Source organism: Sparus aurata, chromosome 23 (genome assembly GCF_900880675.1).
Source record: "Sparus aurata chromosome 23, fSpaAur1.1, whole genome shotgun sequence".
Taxonomy (NCBI): domain Eukaryota; kingdom Metazoa; phylum Chordata; class Actinopteri; order Spariformes; family Sparidae; genus Sparus; species Sparus aurata.
The window spans coordinates 16,515,153-16,530,160 of record NC_044209.1 but is presented as its reverse complement, the minus strand read 5'-3'; the positions used below and the strand labels follow the sequence as shown (position 1 = coordinate 16,530,160).

At 44.5% G+C, this 15,008-nt stretch overlaps 1 protein-coding gene across 1 annotated transcript in view; it reads left to right on the top strand.

Annotated features, from left to right (window-relative positions):
• The first annotated feature begins 680 nt into the window (after nt 1–680).
• The window catches only part of cyth3b (cytohesin 3b), a 39,464-nt gene continuing 25,136 nt past the window's right edge, over nt 681–15,008 (top strand). Inside the window, exon 1 of the mRNA XM_030408435.1 lies at nt 681–1,055. Within this exon, the coding sequence (XP_030264295.1) occupies nt 1,037–1,055 (19 nt within the window). The 5' untranslated portion in view covers nt 681–1,036. The remainder of the gene's footprint in view (nt 1,056–15,008) is intronic.

The window sequence follows — 15,008 nt, the reverse complement described above, 5'->3', positions numbered from 1 at the left end:
AAAAAAACAAAAAAAAACACTTTATTTCACAGTTTTACTTTGTTTATATGTGGCGGACCCTGCCACCTGACTAGCTTCAAATGGTGTTCTGGGGACCTTATCTTCCACTGAGAACAGTTTCTATGTTTGTATTATCATCTCTTTAATATTGTAAACATTAAAAGTCTGAGTTTGAATTTCTTCTCCAAAACTACATAGTACCCCTTAAAATACTAGTTACTGAAGTTAATAGTGAAATGAGGCAGAAGATTCATTAACTGACACACACAAACTCATCCACTCATCAACAAGTATCCAAATAATGATGATTACTAAAATAATAATATAACTGTCTTAACAGTTATTTGTTTTTCTGATCTATTCCACTGTTCGTTAAGTCAAAATGCCGTTAACACTTACAGTACAATCAATAAAAACACTATAGATGCATCCTGCTGGGTGTCATGTCACTATTGCCTGGAGTCACGTGAGCGCTGATCGGCGACGAATGCTGACGCGCAGCACGGGCTGTGTAGCGGAGCTGGGATGGGATAAACCACCGCTGTCCATCGACACTGAATACAACACACGCTTCCGGCTTTTACCTCCAAAATAAACAAACTCTCCCGCGTCACACCTGCGAGGCTTTTACTTTGAAGGCAGAGTAGCCCACGCTTCCGCTGCTCTTCCGGGTGCGTGTCGGCAAGCTTGACGCCGCCATGTCAACTACTCTCCCGACACTAGTGGAGTGAAGGCGTATGTGGAGGGATAACGACAACACGGCTCGGCCAGTGTGGGCGAGAAGACACCGCTGCAGCCGCGCAGACACACCGCTCACCGGAACCGGAGGGACGGGTCGCCTCGCTGAGCCTGTGAGGCGTAAATGGACACAAACATTTCCCCAGAAGAAGACGCTGCCCGCGAGACAACCTGTGCACAAAATGCGTCCTGGAAATAAGGACGCGCATTTGCTGTAAATTAGACCTTTTTTTTTCCGCACAACGGAAGTTTCTGTCACCGAGATCTTGATTTGTTATTATTTTCATAGGGTGCAATCATGGACGAGGACAACCAAGGTATGATTCATTCAATGCAATACAGACCATAACTGTGGCTGTTTCAGTACTAACAGAGACATGTGCCTTCTTGTAACAACAGGCTAATAATGATGATAATGATATGGCCTGGTCAGTGATTTTGGCCCATCATATCACCAATGTTAGACTTGACATGGACTTACTTTTGTCAGACACATGCACCAGCATTGATCTCATCTGTCCACAGTCATCGTCCCCACATCAGCATGTTCTGCTCCACATGACTGACATGAAGTTACCACCTAATTGATCACAACCCCCAGACCAGTTAAGGTAGAAATAATGACCTACATTCATTGCGAGGACTGACACTCGACAGGGCTTGAATGGGTCATTAGTGCTGCTGGTAGACTTGTGTTTATCTACGCCTTCAGTCAGCTGTGGGCTGGTGTCATTGTGGCCCAACAGGTCCTCTCACTGTCAGCCATGAGCTATGAGAGGGACACAGGTTCATTTATTGACTCATGACTAAAGCTGAGTTTGTTTGCAGAATGTGATGCGTCACTCCAACAGCAGCCTGTGGACTACATCCACTCCACATAGGTCGACATGGGCGGCCGTAGAAACTTTTGACTGGGGGCCAGACTCAGGGACAGGTGGCAGATTGGTAAAAATATAAATACAAGAAAAAAAAAGTAAGATAAACATGTGTTTGGCTGAAAATATGTGAAGACCTGGTTCTTGACAACAGTAAACTATAGCTGCCTTGTTCATCGGCGTATGAATGAATGAATTTTTATCAATGAATAGCTGCTATATGCTGATAGCCTCCAGCCAAGGAGACAACGAGACACAGGCATGTGAAAGGTCCCTCATCCCTCAGGCTGGATCTTTGTGGTCGTTTTGCAAATCTTTGCTTCTCTGGGTTGTCATTTTGCTTCCTTTTGTGCCAGTTTCCCGTGTCTGTATGGTTGTTGTGCATCTCTTTGCGTTTCTTTGAGATAACTTTGCCTTATTTTGTGGTCAGTTTGCTTCCCCTTGTGGTTGCTTTGTGTCCCTATATAGTCATTTTGCTTCTCTTGATGGTTGTTTTGTGTCTCTTATTGTTCATTCTTCCCTCTGTGGTTGTTACACATCTCTTGACAGTGGTTTTGAATCTCCTCTTCACTTTATCGTTGTCACTTTGCATTTCTTGGTGGTCAAATTGTGTCCCTTTGTGTTTTTTTTCTTGTCTCTTTATGCAGGTTTTGCATCTGTTTGCGGTTGTAATGCGTCTTTTTACGGTTGTTTTGCATCTCTGCATTTCTTGATGGTCACTTTGCATCACTTTGTGGTTGTTTCGGTTCTTTAATTGGTTATTTTGCATCATTTGTGGGCTCTTCATGGTCGTTTTAGGCCTCTCCGTGGACGTTTGATTGACAACAACAATGAATGTGGTTCCAGCCTGTCACCGTTGGGCCTGTTCATTAATCTATAATAATACTGACAAGCTAATCATGTGTCACCTTCTGACCCTAGCAGTGGGGTCAACCACTCAGCTTTGCCTGTCATCATTAACTTAACAAAATCACACCCTCGTTTGTAGGGGTGGGAAAAATAATCGATTCTTAGATGAATTGCGATTCGGACGTGGATGATTCTGAATCGATTCACAAATGTCAAAAATCGATTTTCTACATGTTAATTGGCAACGTAATGATGACGGAACGCAAGAGGTGGAACTCAGAAGTGCGGAAGTGCAGTGCCCACACAACTCATGGGTGGAACGTCTGAGGCATTTGTTCACGCCGAGCGGCTCGAGAGCAGCGTGGAGACCGTTGTTAGCTGTTAGCTGTGGCGTTGAGTGCACAGCATCCAGGTTAACTTGCGACACCTGTAACTAACTATCGGGTATTTCTGTCATTCCGCCGTGCATTCAAATGGTTACTTAAAGCCATCGGTCCCAGCCGCATACATCGTTATTAAGCTGAATCCAAGTCGATGTGAAAACTGTACACTGTCAAACAGCCCGCACAGTATGTTGAAATCCAGCCCAAACTCAGTGTAAGGTCAGTCAGCTGTGGCAAAGTGTGAGATGTCCAGATCAACCTGTGATACAAACACCTGTATCGACCGTTGACCAGCTGCAGCTGTATTAATGTACTACATGTATGCTGCTACAGGAACACTTTTCTTTTCCTTTTGGTTCTTTGCAAAGCTGGATGTTTGCCAGCAAATGTAACCTTCCAGTTGACTTGCCACATTTCTTTCATTTGTTTTATAAATTAAATATATTGGAAGTAAATTAAGTATGGATCATTACAAATACTTTGTTTTGAAAGTACCAAGTAGTCACACAGTGAGAAAAAGTAGGAAGTGATTAGCAAACTCTTTTTTTTAAATCGTGCATGGAAATGTACATAAAAAACTTGCTGCATCGAGAATCGATTTAGAATCGAATCGTTGACCTCTGAATCGGAATTGAATCGTGAGGTGCCAAGAGATTCCCACCCCTACTCGTTTGTTAAGATTTAAACCTACCGGTGGGAAACCATCGCTCATGCTGTCTCACCTCTGTAAGTCAGCTCTGTTCGGTCCCACGTGCTCGCTGCGTGCGGAGCTGCAGGATGTGACTATTTGCTGGAGTATTGCTATGTATGGCATGCAGGCATAAAGCTGTCTTTGTGCTGTGTGCGGCCGGCCTGGCCTCCAGCGGTGGCACATGTCAGCGCAGCCCTACAGACAGACATATGGTGCTGTGATGCCAACCAGGGATAGCTGACAACAGCCGGGAGCATAAAGCACACACAGACACACACATGCCCACACTCATATATTCATGGCTTGCACGCCGACACACAAATTGATAGTCTCCTTTTTCCCTTTTGGCACTGTTTGCAGTGACGATGGATGGATGGATGGATGGATGGATGGATGGATGGATGGATGGATGGATGGGTGGGTGGGTGGATCACGACCTGGAATGAGAGGTGTGTGTGTGATTTATGCCAGAGTCTGCCGTCTCATCTGAAATAAATAAAGTCCTGGATGTGGCAGGAGAAGGAAGTCTGCAGAGCTCCTGGTTTCTGTTTTGTTTTGTTGTTTAGCTGGGAACATTATCCACGAATTGCTGGTTTTTATTAGAACAATTCAGCACCCACACGTGAGCTCACAGCAGACTTGGGTGCTTCAGGGGTGGCAGAACAACACAGATGATGAGCGACTGCTGGGCGGAATTGCAGGCGTGGATCTGTCTTAAGGTGGCAGGCGGGCTGACAAACTTCAATATCAGACGCTCATTTCTCACAATGGGTAGCGCACACTTTGTAACGCACCAGTCAAGTGAGAGGGAGGACAGACAGTGGAGATACGGAGGTGTCAGATGGAGAACAGACAGCGAGGAAGGCGCAGGGATGGAAAGAACGTGTGACCACAAAAAGCGAGAGTGAGACACAGTCGTAGTAGCAGTTATGGCGAGATGTCTGACAGGGAACGAGAGAGCGAGATAGGAGGTGTATGTGTGTGTGTGTGTGTGTGTGTATACAGAGTGTTTGTGTGTGTGTGTTGGGGATAAGGCGGGATGAAGAGCAAGAGCAAAGTTGGAAAGTGTCCAAAGAAATATGGAGTGCTGCCAGTGAGAGACAGCGAGGAAGAGTGGTGGCGGACTCAATATTCTTACTGAACCAATCCTCCAGTGTATTACAGCGGTTTCTCCCAATGAAACTCCTTCTGTTCCGTCATAATTAACTCTCTGAACAGCGAGCGGTCTCCGGCCATCCATAACCATCCATAAAACCAGGTCACACTTCTGATTGGGAGTCAGTTTTCATTTCTTTTCCATCTCCCTTTCTGTGGATTTTTTTTTAGTCTCACCAGCTTGAATTGTGTGTTGGAAAAAAAGGAGACTTGTGTTGCCTCACAAACGCCAGTGCTGAGGTTTGTGAATGGGGATGTTGGTTTGTTGGTCCACCACTCTGTCCAGACTGATATATCTCAGCAAATGTTAGATGGATTGCAATTACATGTTCAGACATTCATGGTCCACAGAGGATGAATCCTAAAGACTGCCTTGAGGCTGTCGCTTGTGGGTTTGAGTTAAATAATCCCCCAAACTATAGGATTGATTGGCATGAAATTTGGTACATCAATTCAAATCACCCCCAACATTAATTGTAACAACATTGGTCATTGTCAGTTATTAGGAAGTTATGTTTTCCTTCGTGTTTGGTGGTTGGTTTGTCAACTGGACTACACAAAAACTACGGAACGTATTTTTGGACCCGAATAGACCCCATTAACTTTTGGTGGGGATCCATATAAAGAGACAGATATAGGATGTCTTTTTTTCTTCCAATTATTAGAGCAGCAGTTATTAGTGGATCAACCAATAAATTGATCAAAAGTAAATCAATAATCCCTACAGTCATTTTTCAAGCAAGACTGTCAAAAATCGGTTTTGTTCCGGCTTCTTAAATGTAAAGATTCACTGCTTGTCGTCCTTTTCGAGTCTTTGGGTTTTGGACTGAAGAAGCTTTTGAAAGAACTCCTATTTACTGTTCTTTCTCATCACACTTACTTCTCTGTAACCATAGTTGGCTCTACTGTATGAGGCTAAGAGAAAACAGGTCCGTAGCAATCCATCTGACACGCATGACAGCCAACAATACAATGCCTTCTACCACAACGGTCGCTCAATGGACAATGGGCCGACAAGAGCCCACAAAGCCCTGCAACACTGCGGCCTGTCTCACTGAGCAGACTGAGCGTAGCTACTGTAACACATCCTCGTTGTGCATGACCGACTCTGACAGTCCATCAAATGTACACATACGGTATCTCTGTTTCCTCTGCTTCGCTGTAGAGCAGGTTTTGTTTGCTAGTGAGCTACATGCACAGCATTCAGTGGAGACTTCACGAGTGATGCTCATGTGGTGGGAATCGCAGCATGTATGCTATAGACACTGGCTTCACTGCGGGTTTGGCTACAGACCGCTCTATTGACACTATGTGAAACCCAGCCATTTAAACTTGGCACTTCAGTGTGTGAGTGTGTGGTCCGCGGGGTTATGGCACACTGCAGTCCGACTCAGGCGAGGAGAGACGCACACAACGCACCGGGCTTTGAGCTCTCCGAGCTATTCATCTGCCGGCCGCAGGACAGCGCCAGCAGCCTCCTGCTACGTTCAGGATTTGTGTTTTTGTCTTTGAAGTAGATTTGCAGCTGCCGTCTTTTTCCCCACAGCCCACACGCTGTCAAGTGGCTGAGAGAGGAGCGTCCTAGAGTGTTCATGGAGCGTAGGAACAAATCACACTTTAATAGCACACACTTCTTAGTGGTATCCAGACTGAATATCTTCCCTGTCCATATTTTAAGTCTCTTTTGAGAAGGGTCACCTGGTTCACCTGCACTGCAGATACCTTCAGGAACGTGGTAGACTGTGGATGTTTACTTCATGCCTGAGGAGGCTCTGGTAGGCAGCGAGGGCCTGTATGATGGGGAAGGACCTGAGGGCCCTGCAGGATGTTAAGGAGCACCAAATGGATGGTGCAGTAGATGCCTAGAAAAACTCAAAAAAGTTCTGTACAAGGGTAATTCATGTAGCACTAATAAAGTTTTATTGTGGAGACGCTGTCGTAGCTTTTATATTAAATGTAGAGCTCGCGTGTGAGCTTGTTTCCAATGTTTGAAATGTTCTTGTTAAATTCAAGGAGATTTTGGAGTTAGATTTAGAAGTGTATTTTGTTAGATAGTCGACATTGGCAAATGTGGCAAATTTAGGAAAACGTGGCCTGCCTACCTCCTGCAGCCCGTGAGTGTGTTCTGTTCCGCTGACCTGAGGGGGAGCAAGTTTCACTCAGCAGGATATTAAATCGACATTGGCCTAAAACTGGGACCTGACCCTACCAGATCCTTCTAGTTATGCCAAGTTTGAGACTGAGCCAAAGCTACATTTTTTTTGTTAATTTCATAAACTATTAAAGACAAATGTCAAACTTGTGCTGGTTTCATCTTTGCATTGCGAAGATCTGCTGCTTTTCTGTTTTATATAATTGGAAATCAAATATTTTGGGTTTAGGACCGTTTGCTCCACTGGTGGACGATCAGAGTGGGTGATTTCCCCCACTTGGCACCCTGTGTTTGAACAAAACGCTGGGAAAATACCCTCTTGGGTGCTCCTATGTTCAATAAAAAACGATAAAGTGCCCTCTAGGATGCCCTCACAGTGAACAAAACGAAGTGCTGTCTCTTCACTACAAATATAGCACGACTTTCTGCATGCTGATGCCACACCGCATGCAGCTGGTGCCCCTTCTATCCCGAGTCCACAACGGGTTCCGAATGTGCAAATTGAAGATGTTTCCTTTGGCTGCGAACATTTTTTTTGATGGACTGTTTTTTGACAATTGATAGTTTTTTTTCAATTTCTGTTGGTCCAGTTTCTGTCCCTCTCTGCCCTCTCCGTGACTCACCTCTGTTGAAGAGTGTGTGTTTTCTCTGTTTGGACTGCTGTGCGTGCTCACACACTCCCCGCGCACCGGTGGTCCGGCTCACCACGGCTCAGTAACTGCTTTGAGAAGTTGATGAGGAGATAGAAAGGACTTCTGGCTTCTGTGTGTGGCTCGACGTCACTCCATAGACTAAAGTCTGCATGCGTGTTTCATCTTAGACACAAAGGTCAATGAACACAGAGGGCCCTTGTTGAGTTTGGCCTCCTGGAATATCAGATAGCACGTTACATGTACCCATGACATCCAATGGTTTAAGTTAGACCTGGACAGAGTGAGCCAATGTGGAAGTCAGCTTTCTGGATTGGGACTGCTTCAGTACTTGCATTCATAAAAGCTAAGCTAAGTTAAAAGTGAACATGAGGCGCGTGTGCAAATCCTCTTGGACCTCTGATCTGTTTTCTCTGCCTTAAAAAAAAGGGATTGAAGTACTTTTTATAAGTGGCCGTGACGCTGATGGCAAGACTTAATTTTCGTCTGGAGCAGCAGAGGAAAAGCACACGGGGGTTTTACAGAAAGTATCCAGTTTCCTTTTCATCCAACAGCACTGTGCTGTAAAGGTCCACTGCCTAACACAGTCACAGATTGGGATCTGTCCTTTTTTACATTAAGACCATCAGGGGGCTCGTGAAGGGGAGACGTGAGGCAAATCCAGCCATTTTTTTCTGCTCTTTGGAAAGAAAAATCAGAGTGTGCAAGAGGTCCCAGGAGTCTGGAGTCATGTGCTGAAGTGAATTTCAGGCAAAAGAACGTCCTGCTCCACTTGGGCCTTTGTGGGAGTCTGGGTTCATGGCTTCCATTAAAGTGCGTGCGTGCGTGCGTGCGTGCGTGTGTGTGTGTGTGTGTGTGGTTCAGGTCTGTTGGAAAGGGAAGAGAAGGCTGTGCAGAGTGGACAGGAAAAGGGAGGGTTGGAACAATTATGTAAGCGCACAAAGATTGTTTGACCTGCTGAAGATGCAGGAAAAAGGTGTATCCCCCCTCTGCCAGTACATCCAGTGCTTCACACTCTGGAAACACAACACCCTCTGCAGTGCTCTCCAGTTTACTCTACTCAAAACACACCGGAGCGCAGCTCCATTGTACAAACTGTGATTTTTAACACTGAGAAAACTGTTGCTACATGTTTCCTGGAGAAAGATTCAACCGTGTAATTATCACCCTGCCAATCTACATCAGTTTTTTTTAGTTTCTCTATTGATTTGTTTTGACTTTTGTGATTGTGAAGAGATGATTGTGTAATGAAGTGATGACATCTCCACCTAACCTCCCTTTCTTTCCATCGTCTCGTACACCCACCGGCTCAGCCTTTGATATTCTAATTTTCCGTTGTTTTTTTTTTTTTTTAGATCTTAAGGAAGCAACATGTGACAGTAGAACGAATATGTCATACAACCAACTAGCATTTAGATGCGCACTATTTGCTAGAGCTGCGATGATTAGTCAAGTAATCGATCAGCAATCAAAAGACAATTAATCAGCACTTATTCTGATCATCAAATATACCGACATGGAACTGTTTATGTTCAGATTTATTTTTAACAGAATACATGCTCACCTCTGTAGATAACTTCACTCTTGGACATCCCTGCTCTGTCCTGTTCCTGTATGTGTGTGTGTGTGTGTGTGTGTGTGTGTGTGTGTGTGTGTGTGTGTGTTGAGCATCTGGCTTGCCTCCAACCTCTTACAGCCCCCCTGTCACCCCCCTGGGGGCTCGTGGCACTGCCACTCGATGCCAGCCCCGCTTTTAAGAAGGGATTTGTAACACTCTGTGACTTACTCAGGGGGGTCAATGTGTCAGTAAACTACTACAACACATTCTCAGTCTTTTTGCCAGAACTCTGTTCTGTTTTTTTTCTGCAAAATGGGCATGTTTCCACCGCCTGCCCCCTCTTTTTGCTAAGATGCTGCTGCATCATGCAAAATTCATACTTCTTTCATAGGGAGAGAGGATGAGCTGTGACTGCGCCGCTGGTGCTCTGAAGAAGGCTGATGTTGTTGCAGCCGTAGTCTTTCCTTCCACGTTCCCCACCGTCGGCTCTGTGATATTCAGGGTGACAGCGGTGCTCCGTTTGTCACCGAGAAAGGCTACAAGCAGCACAGCAGGATGACCACGTGACACGGGGGCTCCTGAGCAACCTGTCACTGTGTATACGCACATCTGTGTGTGTCTGTGTGTGTGTGACGGCATGTTTGTACAGTGAGTCGGTTTGTATATGTTAAGTCGAGAGAGACTGAGATGGAGACATGCAGCTGTGGCACAGATTCAAAGAGAGACTGATAGGGGAGCTGCATTCGGATTCTCAAAGTAGGTTAGTGGTGCAAGCCTCAGCCCAGCTGTGTATACCTCGTGCCTCTCGACTCCCACTATTTCACTTGCGGAGGCGTGTGTGTGTGTGTGTGTGTGTAAATGTGCATCTCTTTATATGGTGTGCACACAGAGGATTAGTGTGAGCTGCAAGCCCTCGGCGAGCGTAGACAAATGGAAGAGATCAAGTGGGGAGGGATATGGATGACAGTTAGTGGATTATAGGTCAGAGGCTCAGGACGCTCGCTGTCACTTCCCAACTGGAGTGAAACACACACACACACAAAAATACACGCACACACACTCACACACACATACACACATGCAGTGTATATAAACAGGATTCAATCATGACACAAAGGTAGCCCTGAAAGAAAAAAAAGGGATATACCTCCCTTGTGTGTTCTATTCCTGACGCTGGAACCCTGTGTCATGTGATTTATAGTTTGGTGTGTCGCCAGGATTTTCTCCTCCTCTCTCCTCATTATTCTCAGGCTTGTTTCCTCTGCCCTGACCCTTGAATTGTTAAGATTCCATACCGTAGGATGGCCATTGTTGCTGCAATGAAGACTGTGAAATATAAACGAATGGCCTCGACCGGGTAGGTCAGGGCGACATGCTCCAGAATAGACCACAAGGGCATCGATAACACACACACACTTCATCCTGCTGTAAACACACACACACACACACACACACACACACACACACTTTCTCTCCTCGTCCACATTCTCATAACTCATCATGCATCAATGTCACTGCTCCCACGGATGATGATTGGGTGTGATTGATAAGCTGGTGTGGCTCCGAGTGGGTCACGACCAGTGCGACACGCTCACACAAAGTGGCCCGAGGGGTGTCTCACAGGGTGAGTGATTTACAGTGGCTCTCAGGCACCGGTTCTTTCACACATGTGTTTAATCTCTCTGTTGACCCCTGTCATGCTTCATTTCCATCTCGTGCACTACATCTAACCTTGAGAAAAAAAAAAAGCAAAAAAAAAAAAAAAAGCATTCCTTTTCGTTGAGCTCTCGATAATGTAATGTGGCCAGAGGAACATGATGCAAATGCAGCACAATCTGTCTCCTCATGAATGGACTAAAACCGAAGCAATAACGACTAATTATTGTTCTTCCCTCGGGGGAATTGTCACTGAGTGATATTGAAAACATCAGCAGCTCGCCATCGCCGAGGCTCCCAGGAGATCTGTGCCCGTCATACATGCCTGCGGGCTGTCAGGAGGCCTTACATGTGCTTACCTCCAGCACGTTGCACTCCCCACTGGACTCTCAAAGGAAGGGGAAACCAATCAGCCAGTTCAGTTAGATGAGATGAGCTGATTTCGAATGTGTGACATGGAAAACACCTAATATGATTTACATTATTGTATGTAAAGGAGAAGTTCTGGCCAGCCCCGTTGGATCTCTTTCACCATCTTTCACATCAGATATTCCTCCTGTGTTCTCCCAGTATTATTCCTATTAGCCGCAGGCTGTAAGCATTGAGGATTATATGAAGAATTTTGTGTTGTAATTTCTAATGTAATAATTATTAGGGCTCATAGACCTCCTGGCAAGACAGCATGCAGTAACAAGAACGTTTTTTAACTGCTTACTCATCTTCCACGCACTGATCACGAAGCGATTCTTCTGCTGAAAACGTATTAATTAAGCAGTATTTCCTGTCTGCTTCAGGCTGTCTCAGACGTTTCCTTAAGGGAAAGTTCTCTTCTCGGTAAAAAACCTGCAAGTTACAGTCTGCAGAAACAGAGCAGCGTCATCATTCATTTAGAGACACATTTCTAGCCACCTGGCGAACATACAGTCCAACATTCCCTCGCTTTTAGCTCAGTTTTTGGGCCTTGTACACATTAATATGGATATTTTCCCCCTTCCAAAATATCAGGTAACAGGTGAACAGGTACTTCTGGTGTTATTTCTCTGTAACTTCATCAACACGAGCGACCCCTTTCACACAGTCACATTCTTCAAATTGTCACCTGAGACATTATTATTATAAGAAATATTGACTTCTGCCGCTTCAGGGGGTTGTTACTGCGTGGGTGAAAAACACGGCCCATTTTTTGGCCTATGTCAAATTGATCTTGAGCAAGTTAAAGCAAATTCTAAAATAATTGGATATTGACTGAGCATTGATGCAGTGTCATTCATATGTCCATGAAAAAAAGGTTCATCAGCTCTCAGCTGGTCTGCATCGACCACACCTCCATAAGATTAAACTACTAATTTGCACCAGCAAAAAAGCTTTAAAAGAGACCATTAATTACTTTTGTTTTTAATGTAATGGTAAAATGTTTGATATCTGGAAAAGTCACAGAAAATTACCAGAGACATTGTTAGAGAGAGACAGATCACTTAAGGCATTTTGAGTGAAATTAGCTGGTAGTACTATAGTATGCATACTATACTGCCCCCTTTCTCCAAAATACAATCGCCAAAACAGGACAGATATCAGCCAATCACGCTGTGGTATTGACATGAGTGCACAGATTAGAGACAGACTTCTAATACGCTTTGAAAAGGACGATATCATTCTAATACACCTTATTACCACGAAAGGTGAGGTTATTCAAACATTAGACAATAAGCTCCCGTTTGTCTAAGTGCTGTAGGGTGCTGATGGCATCACAACACTGTGTTGAGCCGTTAGTTTGTGTTGCCAAACTGTGCGCGTGTTGATGTTACTGTAAAATGTTCGCAGACAAAGTCATAGAGTGATTTGGGATGCAGGACATGAAGCCCGACATTTAATTTCTAGTCCTGTGCTTCGTACCCCCACCGTCCCCCTTGAACAATTTCCTGCATCACGGCATTTTTAGGAGACAAGGTTGGATGAATTTTACTATCAATGCCACAATGACTCCTCTAACAAGGTCAACCCAGATGCTTCTTTTTCCTCTTTTATCTGACTTTCAGCCCCCTCTGTGGGAAAAACAAGACTCTGCTCCTATGTGGCAATGATGTAAAAAAGAGAACTGAAGTTTACTACAACTGCTAAACTTGTGAGATTTAAGATAAGAGGCTAAATAAAGGGCTCCAGTGTGCAGAGGCTCATAATCTGGAAAACCCCTTTACACAAAACCTGAGAAAGAGTAATGGTCTGACCTGAACCACCCACATATTTTGTGTAATAAAGGAATCCTGGCTCAGGTTTTTAACTCTGTTATGAACTCTCTCCTCCTCCTCATCCGCCTCCTCTCCTTCCTGCTGTTTCGGAATAACAAAAGCAGAAGTGGAGTCCTACTTGGCTCTTGGATCGTCTCGTCATCCTTCATCCTCCCTCTCTCTGTCTATCTCTGCTGTGCAGATTTAAGGCCTTAACCCAATATAAACAGCCTGTGCTGCTGCATCCCCTGTAGCAAGTTGTCTCTCTGTCATGTGCAAGCTCCGTTTGTCTCAGGGCCTCCATACCAGACTGAAGGCCGATGAGACACTACAGCTATTTCCTGTTTGAGGCTCCTTACAGAGGCCCTGCTAAGAGTCTCTCGCATGTCCTAACCTCACAGCTTTATAACTTGGTTAATTTACCAAGTGTGTTTCTCAAACGACTAAAACTACATGTTATTAACATGGGTATAGAAAAGTCACAGTTTGCTAAGCCCTTCTCCCCTTCATTAATGTTGTGATCATGCATCCCCACATGGTACATATTCAGGACTAGTATAGTGCTGTAAACGGCCTTATCAGGTGATCAGGCTGTCCTGTGAGCAGTCATGCATGGCGGTAGGGAAAGGTGACATGTGAGCATGACTGTCATTCTTGTCAGTCAACAGATCTGATTTCACACCCAGCGAAACAGAAAAGTCTTCAAGGCTTAGTTTGGCCTCCTCAGTAGGTGTAGTATTGTTTAATAGCTGAATAAATGGTCAATTAGGAAAGATCTCGTCTAGACCGAGGTTGAGATTGCAAAGAGCATTACGTGCAACAAGATTGAGAGACAAAACAAATCGGTGTTAAGGTTTAATCCCAAACATTCCTTGATTATAAATGGCAGAAATCACCGTTTTCCCTTAAAATTTATTTGCTTTCTCTTTGGGAAAAAAAGCGAGTCTGAGCGGGATGTAGACTGGGTGATATGACAGGAATAGGTCTCAGTTTCGGCAGTCGACAGATGGTAGACGGACAGATGGCGTGATTGCTTATCGGTCGCAAAACTGTAAGAAATCAGTATCAGTAAAAACTTTGTATTCAGTTAAATTAATCCTGTACTTTGCTTTGGAGGAACTGACGCTATAGGTAAGATCAACGAGCCTCATGAAAGAGCCTCTGTACCCGCAGTCATGCTCCTAATTGAGTAAAGATGAAGAACAAGGGATTCTGCTGCCAGAACCACTCAACTAATTTGTCTGAGGATCGTGACATATGATGGCCCAAAAAAAAAAAGCCAATCAGAGGCTTTTTTCCAAATCCAAAGGGAAGATGAAGCGTTTCCTTCAGAGTGAAATTTGGCAAACAGTACTCGTTCATGAATAAGTGACTGAGTCTAGTGGGTTCTTTGAAGAGACTGTCTCACTTCAAGGGATTGTGTTATAGGGTCTTTGAGGCTTTGAAGAATCAAACGGCCATGTTGTGTTTGATGTAACCTCTGATTTTTGGTTGTAATCTAATTTTCATAAAGGGAATGTTGTGGATGTCTCTTCTGAGATGAGAGCTAACAACAAGTGACTGCTGAAGACTTTGAAAACATTCAGTAATTCAGTAAGGCCAATAAAAACAGTGCAAAAGACCTTGCTTCTTGCATTTGACAAGACTTTTCTGGGACACTGTGTGACAGAAGTTCTCAATATGGGTTATTTCAATACTGACATGAAACTCAGGTGTCTTGTGTCAGATATTAGATATTATAAGTATTGAATCCAAGGACATCAGAGTGGTTTTCACATCAGAGAGCTAAAAGACTCTGCAGCGTTTGTTATCCCAAGGGACACGTGGGAAGATGTTGTCTTTATTTCTCCAGATGATGGTGAAACTTTTCAACCTTTAGTTCTCAGCCATGCCAGGTTGTCTCCAACACTTTGGTCAAATGTTTTGGACAGATCACCAAGAAATTTGGTACAGAGAGTGAAGCCTACTGACTGTGGTTCATTTACCCCACTAAGGCTGGGATTATACTCTCAAACAGACATGTAGGCCTTCACAGTTGCGGACTTCGACGTGTTTTTATGGCGGGGAAACACGTGG